The sequence below is a fragment of the Triturus cristatus genome, chromosome 8 (assembly GCF_964204655.1).
Source record: "Triturus cristatus chromosome 8, aTriCri1.1, whole genome shotgun sequence".
Taxonomy (NCBI): Eukaryota; Metazoa; Chordata; class Amphibia; order Caudata; family Salamandridae; genus Triturus; species Triturus cristatus.
Window position 1 is genome coordinate 1,007,444,893 of NC_140591.1, and position 27,129 is coordinate 1,007,472,021.

General features: G+C 47.1%; 1 protein-coding gene across 1 annotated transcript in view; it reads left to right on the forward strand.

Annotated features, from left to right (window-relative positions):
* CFAP47 (cilia and flagella associated protein 47) overlaps window positions 1-27,129 on the forward strand; it is a 2,697,962-nt gene that overhangs the window by 766,161 nt on the left and 1,904,672 nt on the right. The window contains exon 36 of the mRNA XM_085622577.1: window positions 5,702-5,836. Within this exon, the coding sequence (XP_085478703.1) occupies window positions 5,702-5,836 (135 nt within the window). The remainder of the gene's footprint in view (window positions 1-5,701; window positions 5,837-27,129) is intronic.

Below are 27,129 nucleotides of genomic sequence, written 5' to 3' on the forward strand. Positions count from 1 at the left end.
ATGCACCAACTCCTGGACATACACAGCATCTCCTCAGTCTGCTTGGCCAATCAACTGCCCCGCCAACTATACCCCTACAAATCCGATTCAATACTCACAGGGGGAAATAGCGGTAAGTCCATGCCCCAGCTCACCCCGCCGTTTTTCGTCCCAAGAAAAGGTCCACCAACCTTAAACAACATGCCCAAGAAAGCGCAAGGGCTCAGAAGCAGTGAGCCAGCAAGAGCTGGAACCCACACAGCACACTGACTCCCCCCACCAGGAAAGGGATATCTGGCAGCTGCAAAATGTATGTTGAGACTGGGAATTGTAGATGTTGCCTTATAAGCAAATATTCTCATTCTCTCCCTACATCCCAGTGTTGTTAAAGGAGAGTAATAATAATGACAGTAATACCTTGTGTTTAGTGCTGCATTTATTTCCATTTCTAAACACTGAAAATAGCAGGTGTTAGTATCACTACATTTAATGATCCTCAGTTCATTAATGGCTTGTAAGATGTCTCAGTGAGTTAACCACTCGCCCTGACACACCCGACAACCCGCAGGTCATGACTTTGACTAGCAGCAAGACGAACTCAACCTTACATTTTTCAGAGATCAATAGATTGAACACTATTAAATTGGAGCACCTGTTATTTAAACAACTACAGCATGGCAGGTATACGGTAAGAAGCGCTTCATGAAAAAATATTATTTATCAAATCCAGGAGGACAAAAGGCTGAATTGGTCTCGGCCGGATTCAAACTTGGGAACAGCACGCCACACCATGTGCTAGCAGTGTCCACGTAATTCAAGGAGCAGTCTTGCTGGCTAATCTTTTTCACCTAAACGAGCTGCCACTTGCCATGACAAGTCACAAGTACCTTCTCCGATATATACAGAAATGTATAAAGTGAACTGACCTTGTGAGAATAATTCAACCTTCACTTGTAGACATGCCAACTACAACTTCTCCCTTGTAATTCTCTAACAATAGTCCCATCAGTGGACTCTGGTGTATTCCTACCTTGCTTGAAAACTATTATTAGCTGTGATGAAAACATGGGGGAGAAACATATTTTGAAAAACGATTGAAATATAATCATAGCAAATACCAATATCTTTAAAGGAACATGCACTTCTCCCTATACCACTGATCACATTTTTTGTAGTTGATCACTCCCCATAAATGGAGAATTTAGAATATAACTCAGCCACAAGAATCGAGTAGGGACTCAGTCTTCAGGGGTAGTGCCAGCGACTGTTTTATTGAGTCATTTCCTAGAACCGTCGATACTGTCCTGGAGTTCCAGGTGGATGAAAGGGCATAGGAGTGTCTCTCTCATTAAGGTAACCTAACAAACTCTTTTTGAGGGCTACAAGAGCCCCATGTCATCCAGTAGTGGCTCGTAATGTTTAGTTCTAGTGAGTTAGTGTTTCCCAAAGACCTACGTTTCGAAGGCGCACTCGGACGCGGGATATTGACGGCCTGCGGCTCCTCTTTTGTCGGACCTTTAATCTCGCCTGACGCATTTTGGCGCAAGACAGCTCCTTGTTCACAGGCATGTGAGTGCAGGCATGGAGGCATCTATTTCAGCACGTTACTTGCTCCACCCTTCAGTGGGCTGCAGATGAATTTTGCTTGTGCTGCATGCTGGTATATGTAGTAGTTACTTTGCCTATAGTAGGCTCCCGTGCCCCCTTCACAATTTGTTTTACCCTTAGTGGGTCCTACAATCACACTGATTGACGATATTGTTTTCTGCCACAGTGGGCCTCCGATTAGAAAGGTCACCGCAGTTTCTCCTTTCCCACTTCAACCAATTCGGAGACGTCGCACAGTTCTATGTCTCCGTGGTCCCTTCTTTATTGTTAGGTGGTGCAGTCTTCGCGACTAGGACAGCCGCCGATAATTTTGTTTCCCAAAGACCTACGTTTTGAAGGCGCTCTCAGACGCAGGATATTGACGGCCTGCGGCTCCTCTTTTGTCGGACCTTTAATCTCGCCTGACGCGTTTCGGAGCAAGACAGCTCCTTGTTCACAGGCATTCGAATGTGAGTGCAGGCATGGAGGCACCTATTTCAGCACGTTGCTTGCTCTGCCCTTCAGTGGGCTGCAGATGAATTTTGCTTGTGCTGCATGCTGGTATATGTAGTAGTTACTTCACCTATTGTAGGCTCCCGTGCCCCCGTCACAATTGTTTTACCCTCAGTGGGTCCTACAATCACACTGATTGACGATATTGTTTTCTGCCACAGTGGGCCTCCGATTAGAAAGGTCACCGCAGTTTCTCCTTTCCCACTTCCACCAATTCGGAGACGTCGCACAGTTCTATGTCTCCGTGGTCCCTTCTTTATTGTTAGGTGGTGCAGTCTTCATGACTAGGACAGCCGCCGATAATTTTGTTTCCCAAAAACCTACGTTTCGAAGGCGCACTCGGACGCGGGATATTGACGGCCTGCGGCTCCTCTTTTGTCGGACCTTTAATCTCGCCTGACGTGTTTCGGAGCAAGACAGCTCCTTGTTCACAGGCATTCGAATGTGAGTGCAGGCATGGAGGCACCTATTTCAGCACGTTGCTTGCTCCGCCCTTCAGTGGGCTGCAGTGAGATAGGCATACTTGAACAAACTCATCTCCACCCATCCACTCACAAGTACAAGCACACACCCCCACACCCATCCATTCACAAGCTTGCCCACATACTCACACCCACCCATCCATAAGCACATTCACTCACCTCATTAATGCACATGCGCACACACCCACCATTCACAAGCACATACTTGCACACACCTATTCACACATGTGCAGATATAAATACATTCAAACATACATGCAGGCAGCCAAAAATTCAATAAGCACTTACTGGGCTGCAGCGGTGAGGGAGAAGCACAAAGGCCCCAGAAGGAGCTGGGGGCTTCCGGGAGCAAATGGAAGATCCCTTCAAGTCGTCTCATTGGCTGACCTTGTCATGAGTCTGTCAATGAGAGGAGGACCTTCCTTAACTCATCACAGAGTGGGGTGTGCTCAGTGATATTAGCTCACTCCGCCCCACTCTGTGACGAGGTGTCATTGATAGACTTTCAGCCCTGGGCACTTCAAGGCTCAAACCTGAAGCGCCCATGGCTGACTCTATCGGTGACGCTCCTCCACGCTTTGAGAGGGAGGACTTCACAAATCTTTGCCGAACTGATTAGGTCTCTGCTCTCAGGTCTGTGAGATCATCAGTCTGGCAAATCTTGGCTCAGACTGCCAGGCGACTGTGCCTTAGTGCATGTAAAGTGCATGATGGCTTTTGACATGGTGAGTTTTTGTCAGGTTGACCTTGTTTTAAAGGACCTTTGAGAAGGTGCATTCTGGTCTTAAATTTGGTGCTAACACATTCTTCACTGATTGTTAAATGTAACAGGCATGCTGGTGGTGACTGAAGTGGTAAATGTATAGAACCCCATGGCAATATCCTCCACCTGCATGGCACTACCATGGTGGTTTCAAACACTACAACGCAGGACCCCACGATGGCCCTGTGGGCAGTAGCAATGCTCCACCCAAGGAAATAGCCCTACTGGCTTTTACACAACCAGTCATTAAGAGGTCCACATCACTCAATATGAACGGGTAATTGTTTTTCATCTCTGATTTTTAGCATATGCCACCTAACATTAGACAAAAGGTAGCAGGAGTGATTTCCAGAACTGTAACATTAGCTGGTCTAGTTTGCTGGGAGATGGTCAGATGCATTTAAGTTTTGAAATGACAATTCTTTTCTTGAACTAGAGAATCACGAGCACTACATAGGAGGATGAAGGCTCTAACTGGACTGCGAAATGTTTTCTCTCCACTGGCTGCTTTCCTCCCTCTGGTTATAGTTTGTCATCGCTGGCCTTTGATAAATGCTTGTACATCTTGATTTATGCACGGAGGATTGCCACTGGCTGAACCCAGAACAGTGTGGGTGTCACCATGGGAGGGCTGTAATAAATCACACTGCCTGTTTGTCTTTCACAGTGTAATCTAGTGCTTAGCCGTTCCCCACAGCAATGCATGAAGTTGTGTGCCTTTGCTGGAGGACACAGTAATGTAAAGGTTAGAAAATGTGTTATTACTGAATGTATAGTCTGCATTTAAACCATGTCACATACTCTTGTGTGATGAAACGAGACTATAAAAAGGCACCACGGGGGACTCATAATGAATGGAGGAATGTTCCCATGGAAGTTGTTTGCACACATTCTGCTCTCTCGCTTGCAAAGGATGGCAAGCTTATTTTAGAAAATGAAGTCCTTCAAAACGATTAGGAAGCAGCTGCGAAAATGAGCTGCAAATATTTTAAAATAAGTTGATGTATGATTTGCTTTAAGTGCCTCATACTTTAGCGTGATCAATCGCAAAACCTGGAATAAGTAAGGCAATGCAGCTTCCATTTAACTGAGAAAAATGATGTATAATTTAGTTTTTCATATAGTTTGTGTGTCAAGCAAGTTTTCAGCAGTGGTCGTGTCTATTATGGCTCTGAAATGTCTGCATCGAAGTACCAAATTGGCCCTCTACACAATTTTTTTTAAAATACAACCTTAACTTACCCTCAGTTGTTTTGTAAAAACACACCAAACACTGGATACTTCATTAAAAAATGACTACTTGTAATTGATTTCTGCTCCATCTCTTATTATGCGATCTTCCGCCTGGTAGTGACTGGCCCTTCTTTCACTCACTTGTCTATAACAGTAGTAGGTGAAAGGCATGAAACGCTCAGTACAAAGTCCTCTTGCCTAAGCTAGTATGTAGATCATGAACATCATGGTAATAATGACACTTTGACTGGCAAGAAAATTAGCAATAAGGGCCCTTGAAAATGCGGCACCCGAATAAGCATACATGAAAAGTGTAGCTTTTGTCTACCTGAAAGCATACATCTCCTCCTCTTCCAATGAACTAACGTCTGGGGCTGGTAAAGCTCAGAGCTTTTCCAGCAATTGGGGTCTATATTTTGGTCCCACCTTGCTGATGCTAACTGCAGGAGAGGTCTGGAAGCCTGTCACACTGTGGGTTTTTCACCATGTGGTCTGAACAAGTCACTAGAATGCAGTAGCGTCCAGTTCAGTATAGGTTTTCTGCCAGACAGGTGGAAGTGGCCTACTAGACATAGCAAGGTTGTGTCCTCTTGTCCACCTGATGAGTGGAGTGAATATATTGGTTCTAGGTGGGCTAATAGCAAACAAAATATGTTGTAAAATGAGCGTGGGGAAAGTTCAAAATAGCCGCTTTCCTGGACATTGAAGGTAATTTCTATCCTCCCAGCTATTGCATCATGCAGACGTAAAGGAACAAACAAGGGATATGCCGCTGCAATGTTGCGGCTTCACCACAAAACCTTTCCCTCCCTGCATCCCCAACTCTGCCCAGCACATCCATCCGCCAGCTAAATTCAAGGTGCGGCTTATCCCCTGCATGGAAACAGTTGAGATCTGCTTTTTGTTTCTGCCACAGTGAGCTTTAGTCAGCTTGGGGTATCTATTCAGCTCATGCTATACGACATTTGCCCCTGGAAGCCCCTTTTCCGATTTCAAAATGGAATTTGTTTCATTGAGGTGTCTGAGTAGACCAAGGGTGATAGGAAAATACACTGCTACAGAAGACACCATACAAATTTAAAAATGTAATCCTGCATAAAATACACTGAATTTTTAGGTGAATTAATACATTTGTCTGTTTTAGGCCACTGACATATGTGACCCAAACCCAATCATGATGCTTATGCTGTGCGTCTACCTGTATGAAAAGATGCCCCTGTATGTTCCAAAGAAGACTGTGGAATTTGAAGGTGCTCTCCATTCTACTGTTGCTAGAGAGGTAAGTTGATCCTTTTCCAAATGTATAATTTTTGGGGGTATTCACTGAACCTTTGTCCAGATCATTTCTTTCCTTGAAACCGTACATTTTTATTTTGTTTTGTTAATATGTGCATGGCGCTACAATTCAGCCTAAAGATGTCTCCCAAGTACGTGAAAAAATATAAAAGCGAAACATCAGATTACATTCCATAAGGAAACTGCAGTAAAAGAAACAAAGTCATATCCAATAGAGAATTCTAGCTTCAGATTCCTTACCCTGGAATATTCCCGAGGCGCCAGACTGGTTCTCTAAATTTTTTAGCAATGCCCTTGTGCACCAGTAGGTGATGTCATTCTGCTCCACGTTGCATTGTTGGCATCGTTCCTGCCAATAGTGACATTTGCGGTGGTTATATAGGCGCCACCCCAGCGCGCTGACCTCAGTTCCTTCTTTTTCATGCCATCAGCGAGGATCCGGATGATCTTCCCTCATTCTCTTTTGGCCTGGATTAGTCAACATTTTTTCAACATCTAGTGTGCCTTCCTTTCCCCTTTTTTTGAAGATGTCCCCGAAGAAACCCACCGAGTTCAACCCTTGTGGAGCCTGTCAACGACAGATGTCGGAGACGGACCACTACTTGGTTTCCCAAAGCCTGAATGACCTCTACCGAACTCCGAGTTTTATGAGGCAATGATCCTCATTTTTGGGCAGTCGGACCTTTCTGGAGCACTCTCTGACCCCATGGGTTCAGGAGGATATTCGACTGGGGCTCCACCAGCGGGTCTGACCATGGCACCAATCGACCACTCAGGATCCGTTGGTGGATCCAAATCGGCTCCCGCCGCGGCTTTGCGACTTCCTCTGGCGACCATTCCAGTGGCGCCTCAGACACCCATTGGTGGTGCTAAACCCATCATGATTCCCAACTCTGATACAGAGGTGGACGGGCGTTGCACAAAGTCATTTCCAGTATGGACAAGGCCGGCACAACTTGAATTGGAAGTTGTGCCCTAGTTGCCTGAAGAGCTCACTGAGGAACGTGAATGGAGGGGATATGAGAAGCCCTATGGCTACTCTGAGCCCCTCTAGCAGAGTCCATGGCGGATGTCAACTGGTACGAGATCTTGGCTGATGCCATGGGTCTGGATACCTCACCAGATACTGAACTCCTCTCTCCTCCCACAGTGGCTACAGTGGAAGCGACTTATTTTGTAATGGTGGTCTATAGGGTAGCTGAGGTCCTGAACCGAATGGTGCCCACGGTCAAGGTCAAGACCAACGTCTCGACAGAAGTGCTTCAGCCCAAGTTATCTCTTTCAGAACCCTTATTACCCTTTAATGAAGTCCTCCCTGATTTCCTGCTCGGGACCTTGGTCACACCCTACCTGCACAGGCACTTTTGTGCACAAGACTATTGCTTGCCTCCATCACCCACTTCAGTGGAACCAGCCTTCCTCATCCAGTACCCCACCCCTGAGAGCCTGGAGGCCCAAGCCTCAAACTCTCAGATTAATCACAGCGTGTTCTCCACCACACCACCACCAGATTGGGAATTCAAGAGGTTGGATACCTTCTGTCAGGGGATTTTCTCTTCCACCAACCTGACACTGTGGTCCATGTACACAGTGTGCTTATTTGTGCGTTATTCCCATACTGAGTGGGATACGGTTGTGCAAGTGTTGCCTATAGTTCTGGATGAGGCCCGACCATAGTTTCCCGAGCTATTGCTGATGGAAGCGAAGTTCATGATCAGATGCTGGTTGGATACAACCGACTCACTGAACAGAGCCATTACTTCGACAGTGGTGCTCTGACGTCACACCTTATTGAGGAATACTGACTTTTTGGGGCATATCCAGGCATCCCTTATGGACATGATATTCAGTGGGATTGGCTTTTTTGGCGAAAAGGCAGATTCGGCTTTTAGAAGATTCAAAGACAATGGGACACTCAGAGGTCATTGGGTCTCACCGTGGTCCCACAACAGCTGCATTCCACCTTCCGCCCTTTCTGTGGATACAGTAGGGCTCCCTGTAGCCACCACGGCCAGCAGGGCACAGTCCTATTGTGGCAGCGAATGTGACTTCCAAAAGTCTCAAAAGGCCCGGCCAAACCGCTCCTCACCCCCCCAGCAACCACACAGTCAAAGCCTCTTTAATATGCCCTCGATCCAGCATTGGCCACCGGGTAACTGCCCTAATGACAGGAGATCACTTCAGACACATGGGTGCTTTAGATTGTCCAACAGGGTTATGCTCTCCCCTTCCAACAGCCCCTGACGCCATTTCCTCCATCCCCCAATTGGCGAATGGCTATGCTCCTACGGCAGGAAGCACTGGCCCTTCTGGCCAAAGGAGCCATCAAGAGGGTGCCATTATCAGAAGTAGGTCATGGTTGCTATTCCCGGTACTTTCTGATGCCCTAGAAGAATGGAGGCCTCCAACTGGTCCTAGACCTGTGCCCTCTCAATTACTTCTTGAAAAAGGAGAAATTCAAAATGCTCACCATGGCCCACGATGCTGTAGACTGGATGGTAGTTGGACTCGCAGGATGCTTATTTCCGCATCCCCATTCTGCCTGCCCACAGACATTACTTGTGGTTCAGTGGGCCAAGAGCATTATCAGTTTGCGGTGCTTCCTTTTGGCTTTATCGGTGCCCCTAGAGTGTTCACCAAGGTGATGGTGGTGATTGCAGTACACCTATGGAGGTCACGGTTCCCAGTCTTCCCCTAACTCTATGATTGGCTGTTGGGTCTCCCACCTCCAGACGACGGCAGACCTTCTGCATTCTCTGGGGTTCACTGCACTCGCTGGGGGTCACTATCAACGTACCACACATGATTCCCTCTTAGACTCTCCATTTCATCAGAGCTATTCTGGATAAAGTACCTTTTCAGGCATGTTCTCTACAACAGCATATCCAGGATATTTGTGCTATGATTGTAATGTTCTGGTCTCTATCCTGGATTTTGGTGAAAATGACTCTGAGGCTGCTGGGCCTTATCGCTTCCTGTTGGTAAAACATGCCCCAGTAGGAACTGCATCAGGGAAATCTCACTGACCTGCACCAGATCTCATAGGGAACTGCAAAAGGCCTGCAGTAGTGGCTCACAGACTGCGATTGATTCAGCATCAGACCCCTTTCCATTCCATACCCACAGTGTTGACAGATGCATCGCTCCTGGGTTGGGGGGGCCATCTTGGAGAGGTGGAGATCAGGAGACTCTGGTCTCCTGCGTAGTCTCAGCTCCACATCAACCTGCTGGAACTTAGAGCGATCCGATTTCAAGGAAGGCTAGTTTAGGTGTTCACAGACAACACCACTTCCATGTGGTATTGCAGCAAGCAAGGCAGGGTGAGGTTGTGAACCCTTTGTCAACAGTAGTGGTGGACAATAAATTCTGCTCGGTTAGGAGAGTTTTGGCCACTCAATACGGAGTTCAAGCCAAATTCTGCCAGCCGCTGCATGGCGGAGCTTTTTCTAATGCGCAGTTCGCCAATGGTAAGTTGGTGAGAGCGAGCGAGATTTGGCGTCCCCAGTGTGATTTTTGGTCACTAGGAGAGCCCCCGGCGAGATTTCCCCTACGCAGGCAGTCGCTACCGTTCACTATCAGAAAGTTGCTGCTTGAGTAGAAAATCAACTCGAGAAGCAGCGCCCTCTGATGTGCTGTGTGGTGCCGTTCGTACCGATTTTTCAGAGCGGAACGAGCTCCCGGTGCTAAAAATCAACACAAGCAGCGCAACTTGCCTAATTCGCCCATTCGCTGACCTCTGCGGTATCTTGCGGGGATTTCATGTAACTGCAGAATTCCACGGAGTGAAACACGGTGAGTTCCGCCCACCACGGTCAAGCGGCCCTGCTTCTTTGGACATGGCTGGAATGTCCGGACATATGCCTGGTGGTTCAACATCTGGTGGGCTCTCTGAATGCCAGAGCAGACAAACTCAGCCGTCGATGCCTTGCGGATCATGAATGCTATCTTCATCAGGAGGTGGTTCAAGCTCTCTTCAAAGATTGGGGAGCACTTTGGTTAGATATATTCGCCACCTCTGAGAATACCCTCTTTGAACATGGCTGGAATGTCCGGACATATGCCTGGTGGTTCAACATCTGGTGGGCTCTCTGAATGCCCGAGCAGACAAACTCTCCCGTCGATGCCTTGAGGATCAATCAATCAGTCAATCAATCAAGACACTTGTAAAGCACACTACATACCCGTGAGGGTCTCAAGGTGCTGGGGGGGGCGCTGCTACTGATCGAAGAGCTATCTTCATCAGGAGGTGGTGCAAGCACTCTTCAGAGATTGGGGAGCACTTTGGTTAGATATATTCGCCACCTCTGAGAATATCCAATGTCAGCACTTCTGCCTGCTAGAATTTCCAAAGCGACTCTCGCTCACAGACGTGTTTCAGCTCAAGTGGAGCTAAGGACTCCTATATGCCATTCCGCCGATACACCCTCTGTCCCGAGTTCTCAAGAAGATCAAGATTGACTAGGCCCAAGTCATCTTAGTGGCTCCAGATTGGGCAAGGAGGGTATAGTATCCCAAACTCCTGTGCATGTATTCTCCAATCAGGCTGATTTTTGGGAAGATCTTTTGTCAAAGCAGCAGGGAAGGGTCCTACACCCAAACCTGCACACTCTACACTTACATGTGTGGAGATTTAGTGACAACAGTTGTGGGTGTTTGACCTTCCTCCTGAATTGTATGATGTCATTCTGGCAGCTAGGCGCCACTCTACTAAAACTATATGAGCCTGTTGATGGGGCAAGTTTGTGGTTTGGGGGGTAGCCAAATCTGTTGATCCTGTATGTGCACCCTTGTCTGAAGTTCTCTTGTTTGTTCTTTCTCTTGCCAGGAAAGGTTTTGCTTTGGCCATGCTTAAAGGATATCTTTCCCCCAGTTCTGACTGTTATGAGCCATTGCACAGCTTCCCCCTAAGGCTCTTAAAAAAAAGACTGTCTTCCTTGCGGCAATAACATCTGCAAGGAGGCATAGCAAGTTACAGGCGCTCTCTGTTAACCCTCCGTACACTTACTTCTTTACAGACAGTCTGTTTCTTAGAACCTAGGCAACCTGTTTGCCAAAGATAGTCACACCTTTCCACATTGGACAGAACATCACCCTGCCTACCCTTTCCTTTCCTCTCCTCTCATCCTACCAGGTAAGAGGAGAGACTCCACCGCTTTGATCCAAAAATGGCATTTTCGTTCTACCAAAGAATTCAGGGTGGACAATCAACTCTTTGTTGGATTTTTGGGGGCAAAGGAGGGAAAGGCAGTCAAAAAATACCTGTTCTTCGATGGATCATTCTCTGTATTAAGATTGACTACACAATGGCCAAGAAACAGCCTCCTGAGGACTTAAGAGTGTATTCCACCAGAGCCAATGCTGTGACCACTGCGTTTTCTAGAGAAGTATTAGTTACGGACATCTGTCAGGCACACATTAGCCAAACACTACTGCCTAGACAGTCAGGTCTGGCGAGATGGGCATTTTACCAAATTTGTCTCCAGAACTTTTTGTTTTAAACATTACACAGACCTGCCTCGTGGGAGAGATTCCTTTGGTATCAATTCTAAGGTAAGTAATCTGTGGCTAGACATCACTATCAGATGAACAAGTGACTTACCCTTGCTAGCACCTTGCCTTGTAGAGACTCTACCTAACCACAGATTCCTTACAGATCCTCCCATCTTCCCTGTTCTGCGAACTGTATTACCATATAAAAGACATCCTTCAGGACCTCACTTTTGGCACACTAGTCATTCCTCCTCAGCTTAGCTCCATGCTTCTGGCACAGAAAGACAGTCAAAAACTGAGTTCAGCGAGCTGGGGTGGTGCCTATATAGGCACCCTGCATGTCACTTCCGGCGGGAACGATGCCAGAGATGCCATGCAGAGCTGAACAAAATCACCTACTGGCCCACAAAAAGACTGCTGAAAAAAATTCCAGATCCAATCTGACGCCTGGAGAATAATCTAAGGCAAGGAATCAACGGTAGATGGAGTCTTTACCAGATAAGGTGTTACCAAATGTAAGTAACTTGCTCTTTATGGAGCTACAATTGGCAAAAACAAAGAAAGTTAAGAGGTAATAAAAGAGCCTCTAGGAGGGTTTGTAAGTTATCAAATGTCTAGGTTAAATTTGAGTTCTGTGTTGTGGCTTCAATGGAATCTACTTCCCCAAGAACTGACTCAATAACCTTAAAAAAGCACCAATTTCTGATGTTTATTGAGGATCAAAATGGAAATACAAAGGCAAACATTGGGTGATAAAACAAATTTGATCAAAATCTTCAAGAGGCCTTACGTCATTTCACAATCGACAAGCATAGGGTTTTTTTAACACAATTTCAGGTTCTAGAATTCAATTTATAAATCACAAATAGTTGAAATGATAGACCTTAAGTCATACATTTAAGTCAATCGTTCAGAGCTGTTGTTAAAAAACGTGCATTGTCGTCAAATTCAACACAGATAGGGCCGTTTATCTTCTTCAGCACATACTTAATTCTGGCCTAAATGTCTTCCTGCTTTTTGTGTTTAGTGCGTTCTGCAGAATTATTTCTCTTTGATTATAAAAGGAGTCCTATCCTGTGGTTGATAGGGCCGTAATCTTCCATGATATCAAAATCATCTTTCTGCAAGAAAAGAGTTATTTGTTGATCACTTTCTGGGATATATGTGCCTCATTTAACAGACACATATTATTTCTCAATGGAACCTACATGGAGTCAGGGGAACTATTGGGATGCCCTGCTTTTAAAAAACCCACACATTAGACCAGAAAGGATTGGTAACTGAGCATACCCATATGGAAGGTCCTTAGTTTTCCACATATCTTTTCTGTGGCAGGATGGCCCCTCATAAGGTTAACGACAGCATCAGCGGCAGTATAGGTACTTTAAAAGAAATTATGACTAACATAAGAAGTCATGAGAACATCAGGTTGCTTTGTGGTCTCACTCCTCGTCCCCAGCTGAGGATTCAATCCTGCAACTGATCCCAATGTACTCAGACTTTTCAGGTCCATCTCTGATGCTGCAACAGTCCTTCAGAGAGGCAATGTTGCAAATCTTTGGCACTCTCCTGGCTCCCTCTACCGTGCATTCTGACCCCAAGGATCCAAAGAGACTCCCAGTTGGGTTACCGCTGGTGGGTCTGCCCTCAGTGCCATTTGTGCCTCCTGAATCGGTCTTGGATTTCGTTCTGATGTCAAAGTCAAATTCCATTCTGGCACCATAATCATGATGATGATAGCCTGTACATGGACTTACAGGAGGCCAGTGGATAGGACACTTTCCTGAACACAGGGTTGTGTTCTCCCTCTGTACCATCAACAGAAGAGACTGCCTCCTTTGCTGTGGTGATTAGATGGGCAGCAGAGGTATTAAACATACAGCTGCCAACTATGTAAGGCAAAGTGAATCTTTTAACAGATTAGTTGCGGCCTGGCTTGGCGACCTGTCATACTCTGTTACCTTTCATTGAAGCCGTGATGGACACTCAAATGGGACACTTGGTCTAAGTCTTGTTCTTGTCCACTAGTGAATAGGCAGGTTGCCAGGTGCCACAAGCCGGTACCGCGTTACTCTGACTTACTGACACAGCACCCTGTGCCAGAAAGGCTGGTGGCTCATGCATCCACCAGGAGAGTGAAACCCATTTCATACCCTATGACTTTCTCAGACAGAGATTTGAAAGGTGTCAAAGCATTCAGGAAGCATATGTTTTCCTCTGCCACCCTTGCTGTCTGGTTAGCTAACACCAGCTGTTTGCCAGAGAGAAATAATTTCAAGCTTTATGTTACATTGTTGGCAAGATCTTGTTGGTTGTTCCAGAAGAATTTAGGGCCAGTCTGGCTCAAACCATCCAGGATGGTCAGGATGCTGCCAAGTACATCACCTGCTCTGGAATATACGCTGCCAAGTGTTTGGGCAGAGCAGTGGAAATAAGCTTAGTGCTTCAGTGCCACTCTTGAATGAGATCCAGGGTTCTGTCTGGTGACTTGCAGGCCTCTTTGATGGCTATGCCATTTGACAGATATTGTCTGTTTGACTAAAAGGCCGATTTTGCATTGGAGCTCTTAAAAAGAAAGCCTGACCATGACTCTCTCACTAAGCCTTTCCTCTCAGGCAAGGCAGCACCCTTTGAATTTTCACCCCTTTGGGGCTACTCCAGAGGTTTGGCATACCGGCAATGCCAAGTCCAATGCGTCTGCAACAGGTACTTTATCCTTTTCAAAGCCAGGGGTAGGAATCAAGCAGACAATAGCCATGCCGCCAGAGGCAGCCAACTTCCCAGTCCCTTACCCTCCGGCTTTAGGCTCCAAACTGATTTAGTTTTCTCCAAGTGGCACAAGACCACTCTGTGGGAGGCAGGATCAGATATTTTCTCTGAGGGTGGGATCTATAACATCCAACTGGTAGGCCCTTCCGATTGTTCAAGGAGGCTATGCCCTGCTATTCTTTTTAGACATGCCACTTCCACCTACATCAGAGAATCTTTCAGAGAATCACCTGTCCGTTTTGTCAAAGAAATGCAGGTTCTTTTGACTAAATAAACCATTGAGAGGGTCCCAGCCTAGGTAGTAGAGGCTGACTGTTACTTCCTCTATTTTCTTGTGTCAAAAACGAACAAAGGCTTTCATACTATTTTAGATCTCCTTCCTTTATATGCCTTCTTACAGAAGGACAAATTCAAGATGCTCATTGTGCCCAAGTTCCGTCTGCCCTGGATCCAGGCGACTGGATGGTGACTTTGGACTTGCAATATGACTACTTTAATATACCTGCCTTTCAGGTCCACTAATGCTACTTGCAGTTCAGAGTAGGCCAGTGGCATTTTCAATTTGCCTTGCTCCCCTTCAGCCTCAACAGTATCCCTCAGGTGTTGACAAAAGTGATGGCGGTGGTTGCAACGCACCATAGTAGGTTCGGGATCCCAGTTTTCCCTTAAGTTGATGAGTGACTGTTGAAAGAGAGCTTGCCGCAGTCAGTCTTCAACCACCCCAAATGATGGCAAACCTCCTAACATTGTTGGTTTAAACTATCAAAGTGCCAAAGTCATCTGTCTTCTTTGTAGAGTCTCTTTTTCATTTGAGCCATCTTAGATACTGTGCAGTTTCAGCCCTCCTTCCACTACAGCTAGTCCAGGACTTTTGTGCTATGATCCTGATGTTTCAGCCTGAGTCCTGGTCATCAGTGAGAGTGGCCCTAAAGCTTCTAGACCTCCTGGCATTCTGCACGTCTACTATGGCCGGTGACATACACAGGCTCTGCAATGGAACCTGAAGTCTCAGTGGGCCCAGAACTAGAGGAACCTTTTTGATTCCATCCATGTTTTGAAGGAGGCTGCACAATACCTGCAGTGGGTGCTTAACTGCAATTGGAGCAGCAGCAGGTCCCTCTTTCTGCCTCACCCATAGCTGACGATGGTGATGGATGCGCCAATGCTGGGATGAAGAGGTCATCTGGGAGAGGTGGATGTCAGAGGACTCTGATCACCAGCGGAGGTCCGTCTCACATCAACCTGTTTGAGGTTTGGGCCATTTGCTTGATTCCAGAAATCTTCCTACCATCCATATAAGGGAGACTGAATCAGGTTCTCAGGGACAACACTACAGCTATGTTGTACTGCATTAAGCAGGCCAGGGTGGAGGCCTGAGTCCTGTGTCAGGAAGCACTATGTCTCTGGAGCTAGGTGGAGCGTTATGGCATTTCTCTGGTTGTAAATTACCTGGTGGGATCTTTGAAGGCCAGGACAGATGTGCTCTGCCAGTGGCCCTAGCAGATAACAAATGGAGGTTACATCCTGAGGTGACACAGGACATCTTTCACCAATGGCGAGAGCCCTTGCTAGAATTTTTTGACACCACTGAGTTTGTGCAGTGTCAATACGGTTGCACTCTGGAGTTCTAAGAAGACTCTGTCTCGGAGATGCATTCTTGATAGAGTGGAGCGTGGTACTCCAGGATGCCTTTCTTTCTCAGCCTTACATGCTCAGAGTTCTGAAGAAGATCAGGAATGACTGGGCCATAGCCATCCTAGTGGCTCCAGATTTGGCAATGATAGTGTGGTACCCAGAACGTCTGGGCATAAGCATCAGCTTTCGATTAGGCTAGTGCTTCGGGAGGATCCCTCTCACAGCAGCAGGGCAGGGTCCTACACCCACCCGAACCTGTACAATCTGCAACTTTATGTATGGAAATTGAGTAGTCACAGTTGACTGCTTTAGATATTCTCACCAAAGTTGTGGATGTCACCATTGCCGCTAGGTACCCATCTACAAAGTCTTTTTATTCTAGGCACTGAGTCAAGTTTGTAGCCTGGAGTGGCACCCATAACACAAACCCATTACATGCCAAATTGTTAGTTGTCTTGTTTCTTTTTTATCTCTGGCCAAAGGAGGACTTGCAGTGGACACTGTTATCGGCTTTTATGTTTACCGAACAAGCCGTCCTTGTTCAATCATCTGTTTTGATGAGGTTTCTCAAAGGTTTGACACCTATGTTTCCCCACAAACCCTTTGTGATCCCACATTGGGCTCTCAATTTGATCCTCACTTTCCTTGTGTGCACTCCCCTGAAACAATACACAGCTGTCTACTAAGTCCTTTGAGTCTGACAGAGTTCCTGGCTGCAATAACTTTGGCTTGTCGCATGAGTTAACACCAAGTGCTCTCGGTGCAGCTGTCTTGCACCACCTTTTTTACTGATAAAGTGGTGTTGAGGACCAGGGCAGCCTTTTTGCCAATGGTCATGACTGCTATTCACATTTGGCAATCCATCACTCTCACCAGGCGCCACCTACCTCCATTGGGGGGCGGGGCAATGCTGTTTAAATCTTTTGCATCCAGCCTGGCTCCTCTGGCTATTCTAAAGTTGAGAATTCTGTGGTTATATAAAGTATCCACCAGAAAGTGCATTACCAAAGGAACGTTAATTGTTCTCTATAAGTTCAGTGTAGTATATGTGTTTAGGATGCGGTAGGTCAGTACTTTTTCATAAAGGTTTATAGCTGGACCTTGCTCTTATGAAAGTACTAAAAGAATTCCGACAATGTGGTCTGTATTTCTGGCACTAAATACCATGTCTAGCTGCAGCTGCTGTAGTGGAGGTAATTTCTGTCCTCTAAAATGTTGATAAGGTTAGCTTCCTCCATTTGAGAGGGTTGGCATATAGGCTCTTGTAGAAGGTGATAAATTGTTAATCCATTTCATCGGATGTATGACGTAACAACGCGTGTGTTTACAACGCATGCAGTTACATCGCGGTTTTTACAACGAACCGATGTAACCACGGGATGCCATTACAACGCAAGTCTTTACATCGACTTGCGCTAGATGGCGTGCTAACATTAGAAAAGCGTAATTTACTATTCCAACTCCAGTCCACTTAACAGTAGGGAAGGTGTTGGGATAGTAAACTACACTATTTGCAATGTTAGCACGCCATCTAGCGCAAGTCGATGTAAAGACTTGCGTTGTAATGGCATTGCGTGGTTACATCGCGTTCGTTGTAAAATCCGCGATGTAACTGCACACGTTGTCAAAGTTTCGTTGTAAAGGTTGTTCCCCCATTTCATCTATTTATAAAATTTGTATATTCATGTTTTGGGACATGCTTGTATATCAACAGGATGCTACTGATTGTCAGAAGCATCAAAGCAGAAGAGTAAGGACATGTCAACACATTTTGAAGAAGGCCGTGATCCTCTGGACCACTACCAGCTCCTCCCTTGGGCTGCCCAACATGAACGCCATAGAGTCGCTGTTCCACGGGACGCCTTCCCCTTTATGAATCAGTTACCGCCCCAACTCAGTGGTCAGTAATTGATTAATGGCTAGCCAACATAGTTGCAATCACAAGCCAAGCCATCAACTTATACCTTTCCAACCTTCCAACCCCATTTCACACCCCTCCTATTTGCGGTCTGGAAAAGGTTGCAAACCCTTTTACAAGTAGAAATAATTGTTGTACATTATGAAAAGTCCTTTTGAGATCACCACGCCTGTGATTTTGTGAATCACAGTTTGCAACTGTAAATGCACATCAAGCTTGAAAACCTCAATAGGGCAACTTAATGCTACAGAGGCAATACACCAACCCCAGCTTCAACCAGTTCTACAATGAGTCAGTAACACTAGTTTTTTGTGATTGTGGAACAGACACTAGCAAAGAAAAATAAAAGCCATTTCCGTAAGTGGCAATAGTGGAAAGGAATGTTAAGAAAACAATTGCACTTCAACGCACGATGATAGCTTTGCCGAGAGCTATGGACAAGTGATGTTTCTATAGTTTCTACACATGGCCTCTAATGTTCTCCTGGAGCTGTACTGTTTCATAAACTGCAAGGATGGATTAGAAAAGCACTCGCTATGATCTTACCAGACTCTTAGGGGGGAAACGATTGCTACAAATCAAGGACATGATAGCCTGCCGTCATTATGTCAAAACTGCAAAGATACCATTTATAAGGCACACTAAATCTTTCTGCGTTGTAAGATACAGTGCGGACGTTCAAAGGCAGGCTGTATTTCTGACTTGCTTTATGGTGCCTTTAGTTACAGGTGTAAATTATTAAAAGCTAAGAAATGTAGCTGTAGTTTACTGTGGAGTGTTAGCTGGAGCAATATTTTAGCACTGTTGGCTCCAGTTAGTAGCTAACCCAACAAGCATTTGCAATGCATTCGGTCTCGCCTTTGGGACCTTCTATGTATTTAGCTATGCAGCACATCAGCTTGGATGCTGAAACATCTACTGTTCTTTAGCATGGAGGGAAAGTAAGCACCAAACTGCGTGACACGCCAGGTTTGGGAACACATGGAGAGAAATATTTCCGTTCAGCAGGGAATGGTATAGTCCAAAGCTCTTTCTTTAATATAAAAGCAAGGCCTTCAGTGGTCATATCACTGAAAATACAAGATTTGAAAAAAATATTATTGTCTACGAGTGCTTGTGGAAGACAATTTCTATGGACCTGAATCTAGAGAATGCTAAAGTGATTCTGATATTTTACTGACCTCTGCTGGTCGTTTTCTATCAGGAAAGTTAAATAGAGGCAGTTGCCAGAAAAATTTAAAAAATAAAGTCCCTCAGCAGAAAGCAATTTTGGTATTTTACTGACCTCTGCTGGTCATTTTCTATCAAGACAGTTAAATAGAGGCAGTTGAAAAGAAAACTGTCCCTAAGCGGAAGCAGGCATGTCCTAGGGCTTATTTCCAGAGCCCACAAAGTACATACACATATAAGTATATACTAAAGTATATATAGTAAAGTATATACTAAAGTATATACAAGAGGTCTCGAATGCTCGACCTAATAAAAAGCAGGGTGCCTGTATCACGGATACACAGAAAAGACTCAGTCCTAAGATTCTAGAGGGGGTCTTATCCGTTGATAATAACTTAGAAAAGGGTTGAATGTCACATGAGGGAAGCCATCCTTAATGGAAGATGTCTCACACACATATTAGTGTCATCCTTCATCATAGACATCCTCTCCCCACCGTGGTAAGATGGCACTACCAGGGCGGACTCAAAAGCGAAATTACTTTATTACGAAATTCACCCAAACAATCCGCCCACCCTTACAATTAAGGTTTGGATCCCAGATTTGTATTCATCATGAATTGCTGTACTTTGTTGACGAGATCCTTAAGTAATCTGCACGTAACACATTATAATCCTGGTAAAGCGGCTCAGGGAGTTTTTGCCTTCTGCAAACAGCTATATTTAATCTGCAAGTAAACTCAATCTTAGTTATTCTGGAGTTGGTAAAAAGGATTCTGCTTGGTGGTATGAACAATAAAGCCCCAATTGCGTGGCTCAGTGAGTTGAACACACTGTTGAGACGTGTAGTGATATAAAGGTCACATGTTTGAGTAATTGCACTCACCTTTCCAAGGTGCCAAAATTCAGTGTTGGTAGATTGGGCAATAGCAACGCCTGTTATTTACAGCATTTGTGGTGAGTTGTGTGTTATAAAATTATTGGTGCGATTGTTATAACCTGTCTAGAGTTATTTGGGGAATAATTTGGGGATTTTGGAGGTTACGACACAAAAAATCATATATTCCAGTATTTACGGGCATTTTCCCCACATAATTATCGTATTATTTACCCTGCCAATATTTATCACAAAACTCGCAATTCCAATATGTGTGGTAATAGGCATTACCAATCCTATTGGAACTTGTACTGATGGCCTTAGATTTACATGAAGACAGGGATTGAGCAAGCTAAATATGTTGGTGTGATGGAAAATATATCCAGTGCAACAATGTCCACCATTCTTGTGGTACTGCTGTGCATCGTTCAATGATACAGTGCACGGCACAATATGCACACTCAGAACTATACTGCATGTCCAGATCCAAGGCAACAACAGACTAGGCAGGCTTACTCATGCTGCCAGGGATTAAAGTGTAAAGCATACACTATGGCCTGGTGTGGTGAGATTGGGAGTGCATGCTATGGCTGCAGTGGAGAGCAGCTGGGGCGTCGCAGAGGACGACATGAGACGGTGGTGAAGTGCGTGGCTGGAGCCGATTTCTGCTGTGCAAATTCCAGGGCTGTACTATAGCCTTACCCGGGTGGTGATCTACAGCTTCTGGTTGCGGGGGCTCTGCTGTCCTCCACCAAGTTTGCCACTGTCTGTGACTAAGAGTACAGCCCTCTGGCCGGTGCTACCCTGCTGCTGCCCTAGTGCGCACCACGGATGGCATATGATCGGCTTGGAGCACCCGGAGGGCTGAGACTGTGGTGGAGCTGACCCGAGGGAGACCTGGTGAGGTGAGGTTGATGCCCTGGAGATGCTGGGGTGTATCAAGGCTGCTGGATGCTTGGATACTTTTTTGGGTGTGGCGGGGCATGTGGAGAGAGTACCTCGCCCCCATTTGTGTGCCCTTTGGTGACTGCAATCTTGTAGGCCCCAGCTTGGAGGCTGGCCAACAGACTGTGACCCCCTCTGGTGTGAGGAGCACATGGATGGATTGGTGAGTGCACTTGGGAGGGGGCGCTTGCTTGGCCCGCGCCTGCAGACCCACTACAGCCACATTGGCATACTTGCCTCTTCGGGGTGTGCGGACCGGATAGGAGACATGCCTTCACCCCCGTCAGGCAGTTTGAGACATGCTAGAGAACTGCACGAGGGAGTGCCCTCCCCCTCTTCTGGTGGCTTTTAGGAACTGTAGCCTGCATCAGTCTTGGTGCCTGAGGAAGCCCCATCTTTGAGAACCTGGGGGATTAAACTGCCCCATCTTTACTGCCGTACCCTGGGGGGACTGTGTGGAGTAACCAGTGGTTCTTGGGATCCGCTGGCATTTGGATTGCTGCCTCCCTGTCGGTGGCCCTTACGCCACCCCTTGGACAACTGAACCGGATTATTGGTGAGTCTTTGCTGGGTTGTTGCAAGCCTGTGACTGCCCCCCTCACCTGGAGCTCCCCCGGGTACTAGGGGTGTGGCTCTCCCTCATCATTGTTTGAAAGCCCTTCCAGCTGGACGCCGCCAGTTCTTAGCTGCAAAGGGGGCTGCTGCAAGCTATTCGAGGGGACCATGGTGTCTGACCTCCCCCTCCCTATTTTTGCAGACTGCTGCCTGATCTGTGGAGACCCCTGGCTCTGACCTGAAGTTTGGCTAAGGTTGTGTGAGCTTAGTCCCAAACATGGGAAAAGATAGACCTCAGGGTAGAGCATAGTAAACCAAATTGGATCAACTTACAGCCCCGTGGCGGGCTCGGCTATCAACCCCCTGCAATGGGACGATGGCACACATGTCCAAATACTTGCTGCGATAGGGACCTGTAGTACAGTGGTAGTCAAAGATTGAGGCTGTCTTCCAGGATGTTGGACTACTGAGGATGGATCTCACCGAGGTGTGCCCTGATGCCGAAAGCCCCTGTTAAGCCACCCCCGCATCATGATAGCAAAGGTGCTCAATTACAGAGACAGGGATACTATCCTGCAGGTGGTCCGACAGTTCAGTGACTGCAAGTTCGAGAACCATGTGATCTCCATATTCCCTGACTATACGAGACTCCAACTCAGATGACAGCACATGAGATGGATGTAGGCGACTCCAGTCCAAGGGGGTGGAGGGGGGGGGGGGGGGGAGCTTCTGCTGGTTACTGACCTGAGGGCGATGATTGTTTTGCGTGTGATTCCCTGGCTGTGTGGCCCGCAGGCTGCAGATATTGACCTCAAGCTCCCAATCACTGGGGAGGTTTGGGGTTGGCCCATGTTGGTCTTTATGGGCAGTATAGGGGGTACTGATTTCATGATTCTGTATGAAATGTGTGCAGGTAGGTATGTTGCTGCTGGCATGCCCTGTACAACAAAGGCAATGCCACCAGCCCCCATTCGTTGGTTGCAACTTTGGATAGCTGGGATCAAGGTTGACTAGGGGTGAACAAAGTGTTTGTGAGAACAGGTATTGTTTTGTTAGTGGTATTATGTATGAGAGGATGTGTTGTTTGAATGGTGGGTTAGTGGGATTGTGAGGTGGTTGTTTATAGTGTAAGGGTGAGTGACAGCAGTGAGTGACGCGGGTCAGAGGTGGTGGGTTGTCGCCAAGTGCAGCTGCAACAAGGTTGGCGCCGGTACGCTCCCCCCAGTGCTAAATATTGCATTGGTTGGGTGTGGAGTGAGTTGTGGACAACGAATGGTGTGAGTTTTTGTAGTATTTCAGTGGCTACTTCCTTTCACCTTCTCTCTTCCCCTTAGTTGAGCGGGAATACTTAGTCGGCGTGATTTGATTATTATTTTGTTTTTAGTATAGGCGTTGGGGGTGTTGATGATGATTGGGAAGATTTTAGTGCATTTACCAAGTGGGAAGGGGGTTTTGTTTGTATTTATTATAGGTCTTGGGTGCAAGGGCAGGGGGTGATGTGAATCAGCAGAATTAGTCAATTTAAATTTATGACATGGCATGTTCGAGGGCTCAACTTGTTTGTGAAGCGCTACAGGGTGCAGACTTATCTTCATAGGCATGGAGTGCATGTTGCAATGTTGCAGGAGACACATTTGTCACAGTCTGAGGTCCAAAAGGAAGGCAGTGGAGGGATCAGTTGTTCTCTGCCACATATTTCACTTATGCCGGAGGTGTGCTCCTCTAGGTGGCCGCATAGGTCCCCTTTCGGGCTCTATGCCTTACAGTAAACATAGAAGGGGATCTATCCTAGTGCATGGTATGACGGATGGTGTGGTGGTCTGCCTGCTCACTGTTTATACCCCAATAATGGATGATGGTGGTTTTTACTTGGAGCTGGAGAAGCAGCTACTTCCCTACATGGGAGGGCCTCTCTTGTGGGCCGGGGATTTATCGCGTTATTGATGGCGATCTGGATAGGCACCCCCCATGATTATATACAAAGCCCTACAGGATGGATGCCCTGCGCACAGTGATGGACCGTTTACACTGTATAGATGTCTGACGCATTACTCATCCCGGGCTGCAAGAGTACACCTGCTACACCCCTGCCTTTACTGCATATAGGCGACTTGACAGGTTGTTGGATTCAGGCGAGGTAGCGGTCTTTGTGATGCACATGTGAACCCTGGGACGCTTCCTATTGGACCACGCCCGGTGCTATTGGAGTGGGGATTGGGCGGAGTCCAACCACGGGTCCCCCTGTGGCGCATCCAGCTGGAGACCCTTAAGGATACTTTGTTTTGAGAAGAACTTAGGGTGATGACAGCTGGGTATTTTGATTCTAATTGGATGTCCACCGCTGCTAGGAAGCTGGAATGGGACGCTTTGAAACCTGTGACCCCTGGGGAATGTCTGTCAAGATTTGGAGGCACCAGGCCATGGCTGGAGAGGGAGCTAACTGAGGCAGAGGAGGTACTGACTGGCCTGCAGGGTCTAAGACTCATTACAGAACCGTGTCGTGAACCTCTACTCTGCCCGCAGCACAGAGTGGGGGATTTTTGGGCTAGGCTGGATGGCCTGACTATACGCGAGGGCTATTACACTGGGAAGGCAACAAATCCAGGATACTTCTGTTGAGGTAGGAACACCCATCCTCGCTTATACTAACGCTAAGACTCCCCAACGGGGTACAGGCTACCACCGAGGCCTGTATTAATACCCTGCTGCAAGATCATTTAGCGATCCAATAAAGGAGGTGACTGCGGGTTGATTTGACTGTGATTGAGAGGTTTCTAGATGACTTACTTATGCCGTACCTCACCCAGGCACAGAGTGAAGATCTTGGGGAGGCGCTCGTGCTGGAGGACCTGTGGGAGGCTGTGAAAAGTATGGCCTGTTGCAGGGCCCCTGGCCCGGATGGGCTTCCAGTGGAATACAATCAGGCGTTCGCTGACTCCCTGTTGCCACACCTGCTGGAGACTCTCCAGGAATCCAGACGTGTGGGTGTCCTACCGTCATCAATGAGGTAGGCCCAGATTGTCATACTCCCCAAACTGGGCAGAGATCCACTTGACACCAGTTTGTATCATCCCCTGTGCATGCTGGGAGTGAACACAAAAGTATTGGCTAAGACCCTGGCGATGTGCCTAGGCCACATAGTGTCCCATCTGGTTCATGAAGACCAATATGGGTTTATGCCAGGCAAGGGTACGCATATGAATTTGCGGCGGCTATCCCACGTAATTAATTCGGTGACATATCTTGACATGCCGGCAACAGTGGTGGCCATCGATATCGAGAAGGCATTTGATACCCTGAGCTGGGATTAACTCTAGGAAGTTTTGGGTAGGATGGGACTGGGCCAAGAGTTCATCTCCTCGGTATGACTACTCTACAACCAACCAATGGCGAACTGCCCACAGCGGGAATATGATCTCCAAGGGTATCCCTATAGAGAATGGCATGAGGCAGGGGTGTCTGCTGCCCCCACTTCTTTTTATCCCGGCTGTGGCAAGATATGGCCCAGTGGATTGCACTCACGTCGTCTCCTTATATGCTGATGACACATTACTGTATGTTAGCCACCCAGAGGACTCTTGGATGTATTGTCCTCCTTTGGGATGGTCTTGGGTCTGCACGTCAACTGCCAGAAGCGATTCTCTTCCCACTGGCAGGGCTGGTTGGGGTGGATGTTGCCACGCTCCCCGCAATGGTATTCCCGGGGTAATGTGACCACTTTCGGTATGTGGGTTTACGGGTCGCCCATATGGCTTACACTAATCATGCTCTAAACATGAGAGCGGTTATTATGAATCTTGACTCCTCCATTCAATTCTGGAAACGACTCAACATTATGAGTAGCGTGGCGCTTAGTAAGATGGTCCTGCTCCCACATTGCCTCTATGTCCTTCAAAACTCTCTTTGCTGCATACCATGTTCCACTTTCACCGCCTTGGATAGTCTTCTGATCTCCCTGGTGTGGGTCGGAGGATGCAGTAGGGTGAAGCTTGAGGTACTTGAGCTAGATATGGAGTTTGGTGGGATTGCTGCAGTATGCAGCACATTGATGTGCTGAGGGCCCGATTTCTGAAAAGATCTTGTTGGCAGCATGGGGTGAAGAGGCAGTCTCCACTGGATGTCTGATGATGGGATCATGGGTTCCTGCTGACTTTCCAATTATAGTTCATCAGGTCACAGGGGTTTGGGAACGAACGGTCACTTTGGTGCTCCCAAGGCCCCCATCCGCTCGACTGCCCCCTCTTTGATGGTACACAGCTTCCACCGGATACAGAATGTGATGAATCTTACACAGTGGTATGCTGAGGGTTGCTTGATGGTAGGAAATCTGTTTTTTTAATGGTACCTTTCTTTTGCTTGAAGATGCGATGGAGTGTTATCAACTGCTGCCTGCTCAATTTTTGTAAAATGCAAAGATCTCCCCCACAGCCCATGGTTTATGGGTTGCCTTTTCAGACGAACCGGAAGAAACGCAGACATTACAATTACTGTTTGACTCAGGCTCCTCTAGGGGACTAATCTCATGCATATTTGAAGCCCTGAAGGCAGACCATAGGGTTGACGTGACAAAGATCCGGGACAGGTGGTTGTCAGGTCTGCTGCTGCCCCTCATGGATAGCAAATGGCAGAGGGAGTTGGTGCAGATCCAGGAGGTTGCTAGCAACGCCCACTTTAAGCTCATGCAGTTCCATCACTTACATCGAACATATTTGACACCGCAGAGATGCACAGACTACATCAGTTTAATGCAGTGCTCCCTCTGCTGTGCCCTCGGTGGGGTCTAAAGCCACCAGCGTTGCTCCATATGACTTGGGATTGTGCAATGTTGCAAGTTTATTGGGTAGAGGTGTTAGGTGTGCTGCAAGGCGTCACTGGGGTCCATGGTGAGCTCTTGGTTAAGCACTGTCATTTGGATGTTCTTCAGACCCCAAAAACCGGAACACAAATGCGACATAGGTTCGTCCTACAGGGACTGGTGCTGGCTAAGGGCCACATTGCATTACATAGAACACATCCCATCCCCTCCCAGACTGGATGAATGGAGGGCTGATTTGAGTGAATGGGGAGCGGCCGAAGAGCGGCAACTAAAATTGGTCCGCACTGATGACAATGCATAACGTGACCTAGAAATATGGGGGGGACTTGTTTGAAAGGCTTATAACTGATGAGGAGCCAAGGGCTCTGCCATCTATACATTCTCAGACACTAAGGTGCGCTGCATCTACGGTGACACCGGAGACTAACTCCTAGAATGTCTGAAGGATGCACTGCAGATTCTGCAGGTGTAGGACGGGAATGGAGAGAGGGGACATACACGGAGGCATTGCGGGTGGAGTTGACTGGGTTCCCTATTGGTATCTGTTGGAACCCACCTGGGATTGGCTGTGTCCCTGTGACAGATGAGAACACTGGATTCTAGATGAGTTGCTGCCATTTTTGAAGAGCTGGGCTCTATGTCTCCTGACCCTCTGTTCTTCACCCCTCCTATTGCCCCAGTCTGGGGGTGGTGACTGGTCTCCCTCGGGCACCCGGGGCTCCGGATCCTGTTCCCATTTTTATTCTTGACTGGCTGCCGTGGGCCCTTAAGCCTACTTGCCCTGCTGCTGCCCCAGTTGCTGATGGTTTTTATGTTTTTCTTTGGGTGGTATGTTGATGTTGACTCTTCCATGATGCTCATGCACTGGGATCGCCGGCAACGTACATAGGCTCAATATATGGTTCATCTCAATGTTTTACTGACTGCATTCGCTACATGCTCCTTTTCATTGTGATGTTCTCATGTGATGTCCAGGAATGTAACATGCTGTGCACAGTTTCAATAAAAACAAGTTCTAAAAAAAATACAGCGAAGGTAGCAGTTGCTGGCTGCCGCCCATTCTATTGTCTCAGAATCCTCATGTCACTTGAGAGCATTGCTG